This window comes from Limulus polyphemus, unplaced genomic scaffold, assembly GCF_000517525.1.
Source record: "Limulus polyphemus unplaced genomic scaffold, Limulus_polyphemus-2.1.2 Scaffold899, whole genome shotgun sequence".
Classification (NCBI taxonomy): domain Eukaryota; kingdom Metazoa; phylum Arthropoda; class Merostomata; order Xiphosura; family Limulidae; genus Limulus; species Limulus polyphemus.
In genome coordinates, this window is record NW_013666509.1 from 218702 (window position 1) to 238846 (window position 20145).

A 20145-nucleotide genomic window follows, 5' to 3' on the forward strand; every position below is an offset into this window, starting at 1 on the left:
ACTCTTAATTCAACATTTTCTGCCAAACATGCATCAACATTCTTCACTGCATTCTTCACTTGCACAACATTTTTCTGCATAGTTTGTAATTGGCTTCAGCTTAGTTCTTGTTTAATTTCTAATTTTGTTAACATTGCTGTATTTTTGTCTGAAACTAGCTCTGTAACACTTGCTTCCTCTTTACCCTCTCATTGCTAATTATTCATCAGTTCCATTAGATTCACAGATATTAATCATTGCAAACTGAATTTAACACATACATCTGATTCCATAAAGAAATTACATATGCAATAATATATACTAAAAACAGCTACTCTTCAACTCAAACTTAACAAATGTTATTTTACTTATGATTACTTTTGCTTACAGTACTTAAACAGTTATGTATTTAGGCAATTTCGTCTCATTTACAAAATGAATCATCACTGAAAAAACAGTCCAATATATATCTGTGTCTAATAAAATAAAATGTATTAGATATTATTCACCAATAAAACTTCACCAAGATCTGTGGCTGACTCTTCAGCAAACACCCGTCCTTCATCTGTAAGAAAGTAAAGATGATCTTGAAGGGTTATGTATAAATCTACAGAGGTAGTGAGAGATATTTAATCAAAGAAACCCATAGCTTTCGAAAACATACATATACTGCAAAAAAAACAACAACAAACAAATGAAATTATTATTAGAATTTGAAACATAATAGCAATAAAAAATAGGCAAAACCATTGCTAGAAATAATATCATTAGTTCATTTCTATGCAAATAAAGCAGTTGACAACCTATCATGTGATCTGAATTGCATTTGTTTAGTTGGTCATACAGCCTATGCTTGTAAACAAGCACTTGGTTAAGGTGGATTTTACATCTTTGCAGTTTTTACACCATTACATTTTAATATGGAGTTTAATCACAAACAACAAGAGCAGGTTGACACAATCATGGAAACATTGTGAATAAGGTCTTGAGGTATCCTTAGACACTCCCCTGAAAGAATTATTTCCAGCAAGTCTTTAGTATCTAGAGTCATTGGATAGAATACATCTCCTAAAAGCATAAATGTTTGATGGGATTGAAAATTGGTGAGCACATAGGATGCTCCACTTAGTCAATGACATTATTTCAGAAATGTGTCAATAAGTTTAACTTGGTGCGAATGGACATCATTAACCATTGAGTCGAAGTCAACCCCCATTTGTACAAAGAATCATAAGATATAGTTCCCATAATGTGTGGTATTAATGGTACCATTCCACAGAATGCAGAAGTCTATATGCCCATCAATTTCTATTCCTGTTCATTTCATACTTCCATCGTTACCATATGGATAACATTCCTGTAGAAAATTGGAGTTGGACCTTGTTCCAAGTTCTCTTCAACTACATAAATACACATTATCTCATTGCAGGGTGAAGCACAATTCATCAGTATAAAGACTATTGCTCAACCTATCTTTGGTCTAATGGATGTGTCTACTTTATGACCAGCTGTGATGACAGAAACAACAGTTAGCAGCTGTCTACGTGTGTTGTGGATGATGGTCTGTCATGTTCAGCTGTCTGTATCATTTTTTGGAAGCAGTTTAATTGCAATTTGTAATAACATACCTATGACAAGGCAAAACAACTATAATAAAATCATGTCAATCACTCCCTTTTATGTCATTACTATGCAGATAAAATTACAAATTGATCATTAAACTTGTATTTTTATGTTTAGTGTTTTCACACAGTTTTGTCTGATATATCACAGCATTTTAAGGGGAATCACAGTGTAAATTTTCCCAAGTTATTCAAAAATCATGATTTGATCTTAGAGAAGGATTTTGATGTTTCAGTTGTGTGGGTAGCTATCAAACAACTATAAATTGTGTAGTCTCAGCAGAATATCGCAAGTTGACTACAGGTATCTCAAAATGTCATCAGCAGAATGTAGTTTTTTTCCCTGTGGCATTGCTGTCATTTGCCTGAAAGCCATATTTAACCAAATAAATTGTCAAAGACACAAAATCAATAAATAAACATAAGTATTTTAAAAAAATTCTTTACTAACATTTTGTTGTTATATATATATTGATTATTAAGAATTATTTTGTAAAACAGCTGACATTAAAACTTGAATTCACTATAATGAATATGACTTAAAACACGCTTTCAAGCTATCAATGATAAATGAAATAGAGTAAGCACAAGTCATAAATACTGAATATCTGGTATACTCAATATAGAGGATATATCAAATTTTTAGCCCCCATTTTATATTCTAACAATGACACTGTTTACTTAAATAAGTGTGTGTGTCTGCTTAAGTTATTTTCATTAAAACAACTTAAGACTTTGAAAATGAACTTAATTTCTAAAAACAAATTATTATTATAGCCAAATTCCTAAATGAGATAAAGAAAAAATTCTAATTCCATCAACAGACAATAAAAAAAAATTAGTTTTAATAGTTTCAAGTATATTTAATTATAGTAATTTCAGCTTCTACATGGTCCACCTTTGAAAAGAATGTTCATTCTATTTTCCTTTGCAACTGTCAAACTGTTAAGCCTGAGTAATGAAAAATGTACAGGTTGCATGAAGATTTTGAAATATGATTTGTTCTCTTAGCACAAAGTATGAATCAGTATTTAGTATGTGAAGTCTATGTGCATAAACTTGTGTACTGTGTAATTGAAAACGAAAATTCTAACCAACTTGTGTTCAGTTTTGCACATTTTGCAAAACCTCCAAACTGTTGAGATATGGTTTTGAAAAAAAAAAAAAACATTAAAAATACTTTCTTTCACCTTACAAATTTAGTTTTTTAGTGTTAATTATAATATTTTATTTTATATATACAATCAATTTCGTGATTGTATATGTTTTGGGATGAGCAGAAAAATTCTAAAACAATCAATAACTGTGTTGTTTACAGGCAAGACTTCCGAGAGTTGTTCATAAATGAAAATTTGAAATTTTGTTTTCCTTTTTCTTTGTGAATCACACTAAATAAATGCCAAAACATTAACTATAAATTATTTTTCAGTCAAAAAATGCTGACAGGGTCAAAATTATTATGTTTTCTTAAGTTTTGAGATTTGATACGTAGGTGTGCACTTGACACATGAAAGATGCTCAATGATCTGGAAAGAGTTAAGGCATTTCAGTTTTACCAAAATTAGGTTCAAACTATAGCTCATGTACACTTTTCTCATACCTGTCACACCAGCAACACAAGAAATTCTAAGGGCACTAATTATTAAAAATTCCACCCTCTACCTGTGTTAGTCCAAAAAACTCCTTTGATTTTGTTCCCAAGTTTGGAGACAGATGACTCTCCAGTTCCTCTTTTGTTGGCTCTGTAAATGCAACAACATTTATTTAAAAAAAACAAAAACCATATTGATAAGAAAAACAATGAGTTTACTTCTCACTTGAAATTGCTTAATTTCAGCTTATGGCTTCTTTATTGAAGAAGCTTTTGGTGAGAAATTTTACATTGATGAATTAAGTAATATTCTGAAGACTCTACTGAAGGACCTACCACAAGATACACAATGCTGCGAATGGAACAAGGGAAAAAATTTAAAAATACTGACATTTTGTTTTTCAGGCAAATTAAACATTAGTAATTTCCTAAGAAAAAGTGTCTTATGTTAATTTCTTATTATTAATTAACTTTAAATTGATATGCACATGTGTCACTAACAGCACTACTTAAGAAAGGTAGATGACTTTTTACATACTTGGTTAAATTCCGTTGGCCAGATCCACTACAACGATCCCCACATAGAAGCCTAAAGTACTATATGTTAAAAAAAACAATCATTTACATGTTGTTCTAATATAAAAATATTATATCGTTGTGTTTGTCACTCTGCCTCAAGGCAAACTTAACACACCAATTTATCTATGGGGGGCATTTATGTATTATGTGATACATTACAGATGGTGAAGGGTGGGCAAGTGCAAGTCAGTTACATGTCCTTTGTTAAAAATAACAAATTAAGATTTTTTTTTTTTTAAATTAAGCACTAATTTTGTGACTATGAATCATTGAATTTAAAGAACAGCATCCACTATACACAATGGGCATTTCTGTTCTAAAATTGATTCAAGTTTCTCTAATAATTAAAAATTGCCTTCATCTTACATTAAAAAGTTTCGTATGTCAATTTCATACTGTAGCAGCACCACTAAAAGTCACTTTGAGATGACTTGCTCAAAAAGAAAAATTGAAGAATTCTTTCAGTATATATTTATGCAGCTGCAACTAAGGTGGCATCAGACTGGCCCCATTGGCAAACGAGTTGAGATGCCGCTAAAAAGATAAGTTAGGAATCAAGCTTATAAATTAAACAGACATTTGAGTGGGCCACACGAAAATCGGCCTTGGGTTTGGGACTCAAAAACTTGAACATCAGTGGAATTCTCACATGTATTGTTAAAACCATCTCAACTACAAAACATTGTTGATTGCCACTGAAGTGATCTGAGAATGATGTATTTCATAACCTTTAAAAAATAATCAGCAAATAGCATCTGTATCATTTACTGAGTGGGCTTAACTAGCATACAAAATAACTTGCATGCAAAAGAAAAATTTTATAATTTAATGCTTACATCATACAAAGTAGCCTACCTAAAGAAAATAATAAAATGTTGAATACGTGGTCAGCAAGTCAAGGAAAACGATCAACAAAAACGAAAATGTAGAAAACAAAATAAAATAGAAAACACAAGAATGAGAAAAGTATACATATATATATATATTTAAAAAGACAAGCTTTTGTCTTTCTCAGGATAGGTAATTAATACTACAGTAAGCCCAAACCTAGGCTTAATATATAAACAATTTTTACATTACTGAATAGGTAAGTTTCTCTTTTTTTAAAACAGTGTATGTTATTACAATACTTAGTATAATGTGATAAAATTACTTTCAAGCAACAATAAATGATAACCTTGTCATTATATTAAAACATATTGACAAAAGGATTCAATTCACCATATAGCTGCTTGTATGTACCATAAATAGGTCTAATTTAAGATGTACTGTGAAAAAATACATAAACAATGGTTTACAGCAATAAGCATAAATACTTTGTTTTAACTCACTATTAATTATATTACTACATATTTGACTACAGCCCTGAAACCTATTCTGAGTTGATTAAATATACAACTATTAAACAAACCATTTATTACAAAAAGGTTTCATCATTTAGATTTTATTATGAAGAGTTTAATGCTATCAAACTGGTTTATTAAACACATGTGGCATACCTTCTGTACTATTAATTTATTACTTTACGTTTAAATGACAATTGTTTGTTTGCAGTCCAACTAAACAAAGTTCAACCCTACAATTTTTCAACTTTTGTTAAATACAGAAAAACTGTAATGGATAAACAGAATGACAGTGATCTATAACTGCATGTTCTTGAAGATTCTAAAAGTTAAAGTTCTCATGTAAAGTGTACTTAGTGAAAACATAATAAACTGGATCATGAGATCAACTGTCTCTACAAGAGATGTAATTCTCTGATTAACTGATGAGAGGAACAGGAGTTCCTAAAGGGAAAAAAAGGAATTAAGCAAATTTAAATCCAAGCTCAAAGCAAAAAAGTTGACTCAATCTTGCTTGCAAGAGTAATGATCAATTGCAAAATACCCATGGAAAACATTCTTGTGGAAAATCCTCATTTGAGATTTTAAAACAAAAATGTCAAGAAATCAATTTGCTGAAGATAACCGCCAGTCATCAGCACAACAGTTGCACTGAAATTACTGAAATCTTTGATAGGTTGTTTAGGCAGCGTATTCACAATGAATCTAAGTTTCAAATGGACAGCAACTGCCTGTTGTAGAAACCTACAAATATAGAGGACGATGTTTCGAATGTTTCGCCTTAAAGAAAGGCGAAAGACTTTAAAAACGGCGTCCTCTACATTTGTAGGTTTCTACAACAGGCAGTTGCTGTCCATTTGAAACTTAGATTCATTCGAAATTACCGAAATTGTTGTAAATGAAAGACTGAGAAAATTTGCACTTTTCACACAAAGCTTTACATTGCTATAAACAGTACTTACATTTTCTTTCTCAAAACATACTTATACCTCTAAGAAAAAATGGTTTGTGAAGACAGTTCTAGGGAAAGTCATCTGGCATCAATAAGACGCTCATTCACAGCACCCTGACATTCACTATTTTGCAAAATTACAATCAGAAGTATGATAGAGGTTAGCTGTTAAGACCAAATGAAGGGTCATCCTTGAGTCAAGATGATTAAGCATGGACTGACACCAGCAAACAGACTGAACCGTTGAGGAAGAATATGTCCTACAAAATCACAATGTGATTGTGTGCCACTTATTCATGTAGCAGTTATAACTGAGAAGGGTAAAATGGTGGAAGCTGTTACAAACTCTGGATAAAAAACAAGTACTTGAATAGTGAAAAACCTTTTTTTTTTATGATTTAATGATGACATTCAAAATATGATTTAAAGAAGTTGTGATGACACTTCATTTGAGATTATCTTGAAGTCAAATGTTGGGTCACTTAACCTGTTTTGATGGTTATCAGGAACTGTGGCCAAATGAAAACATAAAGTATCAAAAATCTATTTCATGTGTGATTTACCACTTTGTGCCTTACAATCTGGATGCCAGCTACAAACAAATCAGGAAGAAATGCTTGTAGAAAAGAGAATGATGCCATTGTGATATGACCTGGCAGGGCATATTTGACCATATTATAATTTCAGTTTCCACACAGATGAAAAGGCAAGACCACTAACAAGAAACTTTCTTAAGAATGCAGAGAATGTGCTGGTGTTGTGAGTCAGTTACTGATGAATATCCTGTAATGTGCAACCATCTGGTGGCAATGCTTTGACCCCAAAAAACATAAGGATGCCAAATGGAAAAGTGAACACAAGAGAGAAAGTCAGCATATAACACAAGTAGTAAAATTTTGTTATGGAACTTTCTGTATGCAACTACAAAGTAAGTACTTTATTGTAATTAAGAATAAATTTCTGCTACCACCATTTCTATTGGCACAAATAACTCAAAGATAAAATTTCAGGGAAGCCTCAATGGAGAAGTAATACCAAGGTCAACAAAGATCTTCAAAAAGAGACTGCTTTATGAATTTGCTTGTATTTCTTGCAAAAACTTGTTATTTACTGGATGTGAAAATTGCATGGAGAATATTACGCCTCTTTCATTTCATTGAAAGAACATGTACAAATCACATATTAAAACCACATAATAAAAGTCTGTCTTTAAAAAGTTTCAGAATAAGGGCAAAGTACCTTATGTGCAGCATTCATAAAGTGAGCAAGAATGAAGACCTGGAATAGTATGATTATGAAGACAAGATTAAACACTATTTCTTCAATTCCAACAAAAAAAAGGTCAATTCTTGTAATACAGAAACAAGCAACTAAAGATTACATTAATAAAACTATACTAAAAGTCTAATGCATTAGAGAGTAAAACCTACATTATCACTGTGCTGAAATATTGGACAATAAATCTGGTCTAGCAAGTTGTAGGCATACTCATAGGCTCTAAACAAAGGAGATGTAGTTCGAAGTTTGATGACATTCTCTACTGGGCCATCTACAACTTAAAATATCAAGAAAAACACAAAAATTAATCTTTTCAATAGCATCAGATATATTGTTAGTTCTTGAAATTAAACAGACAAGTAACTATGAGCTTGTATTTATTTAAGTAAAAAAAAATACATGTTATTAGATTAATAAAGCCATTACATCTCATTACTAAAAATAGGCCTAATCATGTTACTAAAATGTTTTGATTAGATAAGATTTTTGAATAGGTGTATACCTCAAATAATTTTTTTACTCTATTTTTCATTTACATAAATATCACTCAGATGGTATGAAAAAATTCAAATCACATTTAAAAAAACTTTAAATTGAAAAAAGCTTCCAGCATTTACATAGAAAAAAATATATCTTGTCCATAAGAGGACAATTATTAAAACCCTAACAATGTGCAATTTTTTGTATAACATTTAAAACTTGTATTTCATAGTAATTTTATAAAATCTGCATATTAAAATAATGTAGACCAATACATCTATAACTATATTTATAACTATCAATTATTCTAATTCCCATTTGAACAACACAATTAAAAACTTAAACAATTTTTTTCATGACCATCTTGAATATATTTTTAAAAAATCCTCTTTACCGAGATAATTAAAACAACAGAATTACAATCTATACTTCACTTCAAATTTTAGAAGCAAAGATAACTAATTCAATAAACCAAAAAGCACACAAAAAATGAAAACTTACTAGCCTTTATCTCATGTACAATGTCTTCATCGAAGCTGACCTTATCAACAGCATCATGTACAAAGTAGGTTTCATACAATGCTTTGGCTTCTTTATGGAGTGTTGTCAATTGCTCGGTTGTCATATCAGGATTCATGCTGCGCTGGTTGAAATCATCTGACCAATTGATGAATAAATTTGTGAGAATTTAGATATGAAGGCAAGCAATATTTTAGCCTGGGAAAGCATCTAAACTGGCAATATAAGAAACAAGAAGGAGAATTTGGAAATAATACCTCACCATAGTGTTCTATTCCCTTATATAATTTCTTTTACATCTTTAGTAAAAAAAATATTAATACTTGTCCACATGAAAACATTCCACTTAATTATGTCATTTACACCGGTTGTCATAATGTTAAAGAAAACTAACCATTTAAATTGCTTAGTCAGGCATGCATATTGGAAACTAAAATAAAAAATAACATTAATTAGTTCCAGGCTTATAAACAAGTATTTATATCGTATACATGTATATTCAAAATGCCTTGAGATGAATCTGCAGAGACTGCTACAAGTATGGCCTGACTGAGAACAGACTTTAGCTTAACATTTCTAATGATAGGTTTGTTGCAAAACGGTTTATATTCACTAAGTAAAACATTTACTTTTAAAAGATGATAACAATACATTTATAATCTCACAAAGAATAAGAACTAGGTATACTACACTTCAAACTTACCTACAACAAAGGGCCTAGCTTTAATATCATAGTTTAAGAAATATTTACAACAAAGAGTCTAGCTTCAATAACATAGTTTAAACTTCTTTAGAGCAAAGCACCAAACTTTGATAACACAGTTTAAATGTTATCTACAGCAAAGAGTTTAGCTTTGATAATATAATTTTATCTACAACAAAGAGTCTAGCTTTGATAAAAGTTATTTCTAAAACAAAGAGTAGCTTTGATAACATAGTTTAAAAGGTATCTATAACAAAGAGTCTAGCTTTGATAACAGTTTTTATCTAAAACTGGAGGACACAAGTATAAATTTTGGCAAGCTAGGAGTCATCTTCAGATAGAACAGTTATATTTTTCTAACAGGGTGTTTAGCCTCTGGAATGTGTTGCCTTTGGATGTTGTGGAGGCAGTAAATTTAAGTAAAATTAGTAATAAGGGCTGGCTAAGATTTTTCTTTAAATTTCTTTAATAATTTAGTTTAGTTTAGAGAATGGGACAGCTGAGATAGACCAATAGGTTGCTTGTTGTCCCTTAACATTACTTAAAGAGTCTAGCTTTAATAACACAGTTTAAAAGTTATCCATAAGAAAGAATCTAGCTTTAATAACACAGTTTAAAAGTTATCCATAAGAAAGAATCTAGCTTTAATAACACAGTTCAAAAGTTATCTATAAGAAATAGTCTAGCTTTGAGAACATAGTCCAGCATAGGTCATATCTTGCAAACTTTAGATTAAATGATTATGCATTTCAGGTATTAACACAGATCCTATATTTAGATGCATTTGAGATAGGACTGTTTGATGAAGGTTTCAATGTTTTCATTTTTTTGCCAATCTCAGGCATGATAAGTTTATCACAGTTTGAGATGTAGTGGTGTTGTTAGCTGGTTCTTTAGTTTTCGTTTTATATTTCGAATTAGGAGCACTTCCTTTTTCCTTAATGTTCATTCATATGTCACTGATTATATTATTTTAAAGTGTTCAGTATTTGACTTTTTGGTACAGTCTTTGTTTAGATGTTTGTAAATTTCAGAGTTGTTTGAAGGGCCATTTTCCACATGCTCCTTGAGTCTGGTAGCTAGGGTTCGTGTCACAGGCATGAGAAATGTACTAAAACCTGTGAAGTTCCAAGTCATCTTATATCAATAAAATCATGCAATAAAAAATAACTATTCTAAACCCAGAAAAAAAAAACTACGCAGGTTAGAAAGTGCAATGCTACAAATATGAAAATAATCAAGAATTGGCCATTTTAGTTTACAAGTTAAATGAGTCACAAACATATATTTCTATATCAGGCTTAATCTCCTGAGATGAACAGGCAACCAATCTTACAAAATATTTATTGACAATAGATATTCATTTTGAAAGAGAAAAATAACAAGATAGATCATTTTTGTAAATTTTAATAATAAATTGCAATTTGGATTTAATACTCATGCACACATTTCATAAAAATAGAATCACATTGTTTCTGGGCTTGGACAGGTGGAATTCACTGTAACGAGAGCTCAAAATTTGGTAGTCCTAAACATGAAACTAGTGAAATTTTACATCCATGGATAACTTATAAGTTAGGGGAAAATATGTATAAAATTGTATGGAGTTGAGATCTTGTTCATAAAACTTACCAACACTCAGGCAGAATTGTAAAATATTCACCACAGCATGCTCTTTTAAAAACTGCATAAAAGGAAAAAGTAATTGCTGGTTGTTGAGGATAGTTTCAAGATCCACGTTCAGCACCTGTGGTATGCAAGAAAGTTGTTTGTATTGTCATGATAAAAAAATCTGAGGTGTAAGAAAGGAAATGTGTGTCAATCTGCAAGGAATTGTGGAAAAATGTTTTGATTCCTTGCAGATTGACACACATTTCCTTTGTTAGAATAAAAGGAGTTACCTCTGCTGATGGAACATACTGTAAGAGATAATATTATGCAAGTAAGTACAAGTGAAAATTGCTAAAAGGAGGAGGTGCATCTTGTAAGCTATGAGTTAATTAACATGTCACATCACAAGATGAAAAAAAGGGGCAAAGAATATTTATTAGTTAACCATTTATACAAAAATGAAGCACTATATTAGAAAAAAAAAGGTTCATTTCAGTTACTAAACCAATTTTATTTCTGTAAAGTTTTTATAACATTTAGAGGGGTAGGGGATATAAGAATGACTTTAACATCTACTTTTTTTTTCATAGTGAAGCATTATGCCCACATACACACCATAATGATAAAAAATATAAACAAGTTTACAATTTTAGATGAAATAGAAAAATAATTTTGATGTTTCACAAACAGCTTAAGATCTAAAATCAAAGAATCACAAATTTTATAACTGCTACTCATCCTTAGCTTTACAGACTAAACTAATGATGTACTTCCCAGAAATCTGCTATTTACAAAATCAAGTGTCCTTGTTGTGTAGATAATAATGTGGATTTCACAACCAGGAGACCATTGACCAAGTAATATTTGAGAATTCTTCCAGCACTACTCCAAACAAACTAATGAAATGTAATGTCATTATGTTAAACAACTAACAACTTTTAAAATAAGCTTTAGCACCAACACAATAACCTTTAAAATAAGAATAAAATAACACTCCTTAGTTTAAAAAATCTTAACATAATGAACAATTTTCTCTACCTTCGATGAAATGTGTCATGATACAATGATGAGATAAAAATTTACACATCTTTCTTGTTTTAACTCTTTCTTTACCAGCTCAGTCATTTTTACTGACCTTGCATCTTTTATACAACCATGAAATTATACGTACTATAACTTTTAACACAGTAAGTGTATCTCCACAAACTTTTGCAAGCTTTTAGTAAACACTAAGACTTTTGTCCACAAAAAATAATATCTTTAATTAAGTATTTTTACTAAAGATTTCTCTGTGAATATATTGAGTCAGGGTGTGACTCAGTCCATGAATAGTCCGAATGCAAGGTGGTTTTCATGTTAAGGTTAAAAATACTTCTTTTCATCTTACATTTGCATAACCTTTAAAATCTCCGAATTGAGTATCAAGTTTTTTCAGTAAAGCTTTGTTGTTGTTTTTGTTATTTTCTCTATCCTTACTTTATAAGACTTGGTTGATTTTTCCAAATCTGTAACCACCACAAAAAATACAAAATAAATCTAAATTACCTTTTTTTTCTAGAATGACTGCAGTTTGCAACAAAAAAATACAATCATTTACCCTAAACAGCTAATTCTCATAGCAGATTACATTTTTTACTTAATTTTACTGCTTTTTGAGCTGTGTATAACAAATAATCCCATGAAAAAAACTAAATCCCACAGCAAACACATAATATAAGTTACAGTATTGAACTATATGCCTTGCGAATACACCTCATGAAGAAATTATTAGTATTATTTTTTCATTAAGTAACCTAATAAGTTCCTAATATTCACACTTTAGTTACTTTTATAATAATAAGTAAAAAATATACACAAAAAATAAGTTTAGAAATTATGATTGGTCTTTTTTTTTTGCTTTAGGCCTACCAATGAAACTTAAGCCTACTTTTTGTGATGATGTTACTAGTACATGAAATAATTTTTATTTATTTCAATTATGCAATTAAGAACACAATAATAACATGCACAAAACACATAATATCAAACATCAAAGAATTATTGGCAATTTGTGAAAGAGAGGATGTAATAGGAGGGCATTGCAAGTGAGTCTTTCTTATCTATATCTCCATAAACAAAGAAGATTGAAGGCTATCAAAATTAGACTTTACCTTAGTAATATATAAACTGTAGTAGGTAATTTAGATTGAACTCAGGATATCAAAGAAAATGAGCAAGTTGGAGCAAACAAATTTCATATTACACAAACAAGGAGACATTGAGAATGTATATAAATATTTCCTTTTGAAATTAAAACTTATATAACAGTAAGACTTGATTTATTAACTACATTTTGATACCAAGTTTATTTGTATCCATTGAAAATAAAGTAGTTGAATTAAATTTTGAATGTGAGTCTATAAAAAGTCTTGGCTATAAATTAATTAGGCCTTATATAAGCCAGCTAAAGGAATATAGTTTTATGGCATCTGGAACATCACAATACCTGTGGTCTTCATTCTTAAACAATTTCCATTAAAAGAAAATGTCATCAAAAAGAATAGAAGATTACTTTAAAATTTTGTGAAATTACAAACAAAGAATCAAAGACACCAACAAAAATACATAAATGTACAGACAGCAATTCAACTCATTGTATAATATCGGAGTTACTATAAAACAAAAAGATTAATCACAACACAAAAAAGGATAAATATATAAAATTCAACACATTTAGATTTCTGCTGCATCTTACTTGGAAATGAGTATCTCTAACTCATCTCTAACTTGTGTCTACAGATGGTTTTACAATGTAATCTTAATGGCATTATTGACAACCAAAAAAATTTAAATAAAAGATGTATAAACCTTACTGAATTATTTGTTGGAATATTAGAAGTGATAAAATGTTCCAGAAATTCCACTTTTGGTTCTTTAGTGTCCGGATATTCTTCCATCTGGGAATAAAGCACTGAATTTGAGGTTTTTACTCACAGAACAATATACAAATTATTAAATGTTGAAACATGAAAAATTATGAAAAGATTTAAATTTGAAAAAAAAAAATTATTTTTGGACATTAAAGTTTCAAATTAGCAAAATTTACAACTAGTACAGTTATTGACAGTTGTAAAAAAGATACAATTACATAAAGAATAACATGAGCACAACATTGAAAAAAAAAAACTTTCAAAAACAAAGATCAAAAATTTTTGAAACAGTCCAAGATATTCTCGATGTTGACTTTTTTATGCTATGAAAACTCAGAGTAACAGAAAAAATTATAATTGTGAAGCTACAACTATATCTCTTTCTAGAACCAAATTCTATGAAGAAAACTAGATTCATTTATAAAAACAGAAATAATGTATACCAAAAACTTTTACACAATTATGGGGAGCTCCACTATTATCTCCAAGTTTCTTCTTAATACTCAGAAGATATTAATATCACTCACCATTATTCATTTCATCTCTAAAATTTCTATTCATATTCCTATAACAAACACATAATAGCCTAGATAGTTAGAAAACTCTTCAAAAACTTTTAGAAACTATTGATTATAACTTAGTAATTACATCAGTTGTGTCATGTTAAGAGAACATTAAAGTAGCCATTCATTACATGAAAGTCTATTAATTAAAGAGATATCCATTAAAAGTTAACATTTTTGCTAAATTGAAAATGTATTTCCAATCATACTTACCTCTGCTGACACTTATAGCTATTACTTGACCACCAGGGCTTCTTCTTTGCCCATCTAAGCAGTGGTCTCATTTTTTCTTGCTTGCACCAGTCTTTTATACCACACTCATTTACCCTTGGTGATATTTGTCACATGATATTCTCCACCTATGTTAATGAGCCTTCTATCATGGTACTGTATATAAGCACCTCATTCAGATAATTTTATCACTTTTATGAGACTGATACTATCCCAATCTCTAACACTGGCTCTTTGTGGGAGGAAGGGTGGGAGAGTGACAGTGGATGTAAGTATTATTCGAAATACATTTTCAATTTAGAATAATGTTCATTTCCAACACATACTTACCTCTGCTGCCACTTATAGCTAGAATCCCATACTGAGAAGGTGGAGGGGCCAGTGAGGGCATTATCCATACAAAAAGCATTTGCATAGATCATGGGTGTACCATCCTGAACTTAGTTTCCGTATCAAGGATGGAATTGTACATGAGTGATCATCACTATAGGCCAGCCCCAAGCAGATAGCTGAGGTTACACTACTCGGGGTTGGAATTAAGGATACTTGGTTCCTATATCCAATGTTGGTTGATAGGGCAATTGGATAGCTACATTATATATAAATATAAATTTGATTGGATCCCAACCTGTAGCTATAGAGTAATGCATTCCAAACCAGCAGAATCACAATAAAAAAGTAACACCAAAGGGAACAAAGAAGCCCGAAAGGCAACACCTCAGGCTCAGAATGACAGGATTGTGTATGCCTTACTCAACCAAAGGAACAAAACTCATCCAGTCTGGAATTATGAACATTCATCCTCACTCCCCAACTGAGTGGACAAGGAGCCTTCCACTTGCCCCTGGAATCATGGGGGGGGGGGGACATGGAACAACTGTGCTCAATGAAGGACCCATGATGGGACCACTCCACATTCGGAATTACGAGAAGATAGAGGACCTCCTTCCATGAACAATATACTGAACCAATATTGATCAAAAAGAAGGGGCATGCACACCTCAACCAGATAGCTGAGCATCAAATCTAACCAGTATTACGAGTAGGCTCCCATGTAGGTAGTGCCACTCCTATCAACATCTGGGAAAAACATATAAGGACCTGAGTAGGACAACCCTCAATTTCACCCTCTTTTTCAAAAGGGATGGAAATTCACTCTTAACACTTTGGAGAAAAAACCTCTGTCCACCACCCTAATGACTGGAAACTGGGTGTATTAAGGACTTCCTAGCTCCACTAGTAGAATCAGGGAGGTAATGCAAATTAGGGAGTCCCAAGGAACAGTGTCCTGGAAACAGTGCAATAGGTGAACCAAGTCCCCTAAATTTTTGAAAATAAACTGACCCCAATTTATTCAATCCAATGATCGGCAGGGACGGGCAGGATACCCTTTAGCTTTACTCATGATAGTCCAGCATAGTATGGTAATATCATCTAGTGAGCTCCTAGATGGTCTTATGGAACACCTCATTTCTACAGAGCCTGTTGCAACCGGTAGTAAGTATAGCAAAAATTGGTTGTTAGTGCAGAACTAGACTGATAAAAGCATACCTGTATGGAAAACACTCACCACAGAGTGGGATCTAGTGGAAATAAAAAGGAGGTAAGGGACCCCGGAAAGTAACGAGACAAAAGGAGGGGAAAAAAAATACTCATCCCTCCTTATAATCTAGCAAATGTGTTCAAAACGACCACAGGGAGTAGACAAAACCCCTCAGAATAAGAAAATACCTGATTGTATAAATAATGTGAGAGAAAAATATTGGGAGAAGTCCACATACCAGCACGCACAGATGTCCTCCAACAGGCAACCCAATCAGGCAGCTAAAGACATAGAAATGTGAAGAATTTGATGAGATGTGACTTGCAAAAGTTTCCTTGCTGTAAAGAAATTCCAGAATAAGCAATATGGATCAATTTGTGAAGGCACCTCGTCAAGGTAATCAAGGATAAATCATGGGAATCTGAAGGATCCCAATGAATAAAGAGTTGACTTCTACACCTCAAAAGGAATTAGTGTGAGCCACATAACACCTAAGGGCTCTGACAGGACATAACAAACGATCAAGGTCCAATTGGTCATAGAGGTGAGAAATAGCTGCAAATGAATTGGTAAGAAGGATTTATCCCTTCCATAGCTGCCAGAGTCTTAGGAAGAAAAGACCTATCAAAGTATAGCAGGTTATAAGTGGAGCGATAAAGAGTCCTGTGCACATGTAGTGCAAACAACTCCAACCTATGACATCCACATGCCAGCATCAACAAAAAATATACTTTAAGAGAAAGGTGATACATAGTACATGAGGGTAAAGGCTCAAATAGATGTTGAGACAAAGCATGTAATAACCACCTTAATATTACAGTTAGGTAATTGAAAAGGCCTTTTGGGATGAAGGATGTGAAATGATTTGATAAGGCTGGATAACACTGGGGACTCAAATACTTTCCAATGTTTAGAATACCAAAAAAGTAGTCAATAAAGCAACTTTCATGTATTGTATGGAAGTTATGCAGTCCTGCACGCAGCATCAGGGATAAACTTCTAAATTTGCCTTGTATTTGTCTCAATCTATCCTTAGACGCATTTATCAATGGAAATAGCACACTTATCGCCAATGATGTTTTACGAGGAAACTGAACCCACTTCACCCAAGTGTGCCCACCATATCTCATTTTTTAATCTGACTTTTTGACAAAGGTCTAGCTTTGTCTACTTTTGAGTTTGGAATGTCTGGGTGTAGAATGTCAGATCGAGGTTGCCTCAACAAAGATGGCCAAAGAGGAAGTGGCAGAGGTGGACACCCTTGAAGATACTGTAGAAGAGACAACCAACAGTGCTCGACAAAGAATGGACAGAATCATAACCAGAACTCTGGGTAACAGATGAATCAGGGGGGAAGGCATAGAGGCACAATCCCATCCAATCATGATTGAATGCATCTATTGCCAAAGCTCGAGGATGAAGTACCTGTAGTTGAAAGTTCCAATGAGTGGCAAATGCATCGATCATTAGAGTCCTGAACTGAGAGCAAAACCACTGGAAAACCTCACAATGGAGCATCCATTCGGTCAGGGGAGAACTAAGGTGAGCCGAGACAAGTGATCTGCTATGAAATTAATCACCCCTGGAACCTGGCAAGCCAAAAGGCTGAAATAATGGGAGAGAGCCCAGTAGAGAATATCAAAGTTTGAAAACAAAGGTTCGAAGAATGAATGTCCCCTTGACGGGAAATGTAAGATACCACCTTGGAAATGTCTGAATGAATCATGATGATGTTCTCCTTCATTAGAGCTAGACCTTGAACCATTGCCCACTGGACAGCAAAAAGTTATAAAATATTGACGTGGATGGAAGATTCATCGTTCATCCATGGACCCTGGAATTGCTGACTGTCAATATATGCACCCCATCCCTGAAGTGAGGCATCTATGAAGAGATGAATCTCGGGACAAGAGAGTGGTATAGGAACATTGATGGTAGTGTTTTTTTCGTTTCAAACAACACTCGAGATCTAAGATGTTGCTCCTGAGTAAGGAGACTAGATGATCCAGTGGATCGTAGTTCATGATTTATTGGTCGTGCAGCAACCACCGAAGGGACTGCACGTGCACTCATCCCAAAGGAATTAGAGATTTGAGGGATGCCCACATCCTCAAAAGAGAGAGAACCATCCACACAGTAGCAGAAAGAGATGCGAGTAAGAGCCTGACTGCCCATTCCATAGCCTGGAGTTGGCTGAGCCCGACTTAAATACATGTTGAAAAAGACACCCAGATGGACAACGTATTGAATCGGCAGGAGAATGGATTTCTTGGCTCTGATAAGAAAGTCAGCCTTGGTGGCTTCTGAAAGGAGAATCTGGGTATGTTGTTCCACCAACTGACGAGATGATACCAGAAGTAACCAGTTGTCCATATAATGGTGTTTGCACAAGCCCAAAGAATGAAGGTGATGAGAAAAAGCTTGTACAACTCTACAGAAGACATATGGTGAGGATGCTAGGCCAAAGGGCAGAGCCCTGAACTGCAAAACCTGATCCTTGTGCATGAAACATAGATAGCTGTGGGATGATTTCACTATGGGAATGTGGAGACATGCATTGGCAACATTTCCTGGTGGAAAATGCCAATGTAGGTTGAAAAAGGGTTCCATTGTGAACCTGGGAGGATCTAAGAATTGGTTGAGACGAGAAAGATCGATGATCGGATGCCAATCTCCCATCTTCTTGGGCACAACAAATAAATGGGAATAAAATCCTGGAACAACAGATAGACTCTCTCTATTGCTCCCTTGGCCAACAACTCTATGATAGCCTTGGAATGTAGATCCACACTCCACGGATCTGTTGAGGGTGGAAATACCACAGGTTGGGAGGATAATGGGGTGGAGATGTGAACTGAATGACCAACCTTGATGCCAGAAACTGAAGTACCCCTATATTTGTGGTGAAGGAATTCCAGATGTCCAAAAAATGTTATAACCTTGCTCCCACAGACCCTACCAGCATAGGGTAGGCACCAATGCCATTGGTGACAGTCTGCCCAAGTGGAGGAGTCTCTAAGATAAATATGGAATCCATTCTGAGTGACAATAGATCGAGGAGCTGATGCTGGGAGTCGGGACACATGATGAGTAGTCATGCCATGATTTCCAGCAGGAGCCAAAGAAAGTCTAGAGGCCAAAGATGACATGGAAGAATGCAAAGGGGCAACATCAATCTGTGATACCAATGCCTCTGGAACACTTGCAAACATCAAAGAGCCTCACATAACTCACAGAGGGCAGCAACATATAGACAAACCCCCTCCAACAAGGCATCTCTACCCAATAAGTCTCAAAAACATGCAAGTCAAGAAACCAAGAAAGAGCAGAAGCTACTAACCTTACCATGGTAGAAGTCAGCAAAGGACCCAATTCGTCATCCAATTGATGAGAGGTGATGCTATGAGGCTTCCAATAAAATTTGGAGAAAAGATAAATATTTCAGAACAGTAGCGAGGGTCAGACGGATTTGAGAAAATTGTGATCTGTTCTAAATGACCACAGGGTCCAGTCTTGAGCCCAATATGTCCAAAAGAGGATCAAGTCTGGGAATCTAAATACACATTCTCCTGGTAGTGGTAAGTCCAAGCATGCTGCTCTGACAAACGTGGGAGACAAGGCATAGCTATAAGATCACATAACTGAGCAGTAAACCTCCCAGCATGAAAAGCAGTATCAGGTGAAGGAGGAAAAAACTAATTAGTTACCCTCAGACCTTTCCACATTCAAGGAAGGAGTAGAATCAAAGGCAACCAGAGAAAGCCCAAAACTTCACAAACCCAATTGACTAATTGAAGAAATGCAGCAAGAGGTGGCTGATCCAAATTGACCTCGTGAGAGGACCGACCTAGTAAATGAAGGTACCAGAAAAATAGAGTCTAAATTCTCTCCAGAATGTCCTGGATCATTGGGAGAAGCAGCCTCAGAACCCCCCAAAAAGACACTCCCAGACCAAACTGTTGAAAGGCACTAGATAACAGATGTAGAGTAGGGGAGAGGTGATTAGTAGAAACAGTAACACAGAGTGTCGCATAAAAAAAATTTTTTTTCGTTTGGTATAGAATTATTAAATTAAATTTATACAGAAATCAGCTAGGTGACATGAAGATCGCAACCAAGGCCACTAACTATCACAGCACTTCTGTAGAAACCTGTGTTTGAATGCTTTGTCAAACAAAAGTGATCAAATTATCTGAGATAGGTGTTTATATATATATATATATATACACAGTACCAGGACAG

At 33.4% G+C, this 20145-nt stretch overlaps 1 protein-coding gene across 1 annotated transcript in view; it reads right to left on the reverse strand.

Annotated features, from left to right (window-relative positions):
• The window catches only part of LOC106461108 (sorting nexin-14-like), a 114171-nt gene that overhangs the window by 40233 nt on the left and 53793 nt on the right, over positions 1–20145 (reverse strand). The window contains exons 10-17 of the mRNA XM_022387987.1: positions 18858–19104; positions 13510–13593; positions 10679–10793; positions 8326–8481; positions 7497–7621; positions 3731–3789; positions 3264–3343; positions 489–544 (exon numbers count right to left, since the gene is read on the reverse strand). Coding sequence (XP_022243695.1) covers positions 489–544; positions 3264–3343; positions 3731–3789; positions 7497–7621; positions 8326–8481; positions 10679–10793; positions 13510–13593; positions 18858–19104 — 922 coding nt within the window. The remainder of the gene's footprint in view (positions 1–488; positions 545–3263; positions 3344–3730; positions 3790–7496; positions 7622–8325; positions 8482–10678; positions 10794–13509; positions 13594–18857; positions 19105–20145) is intronic.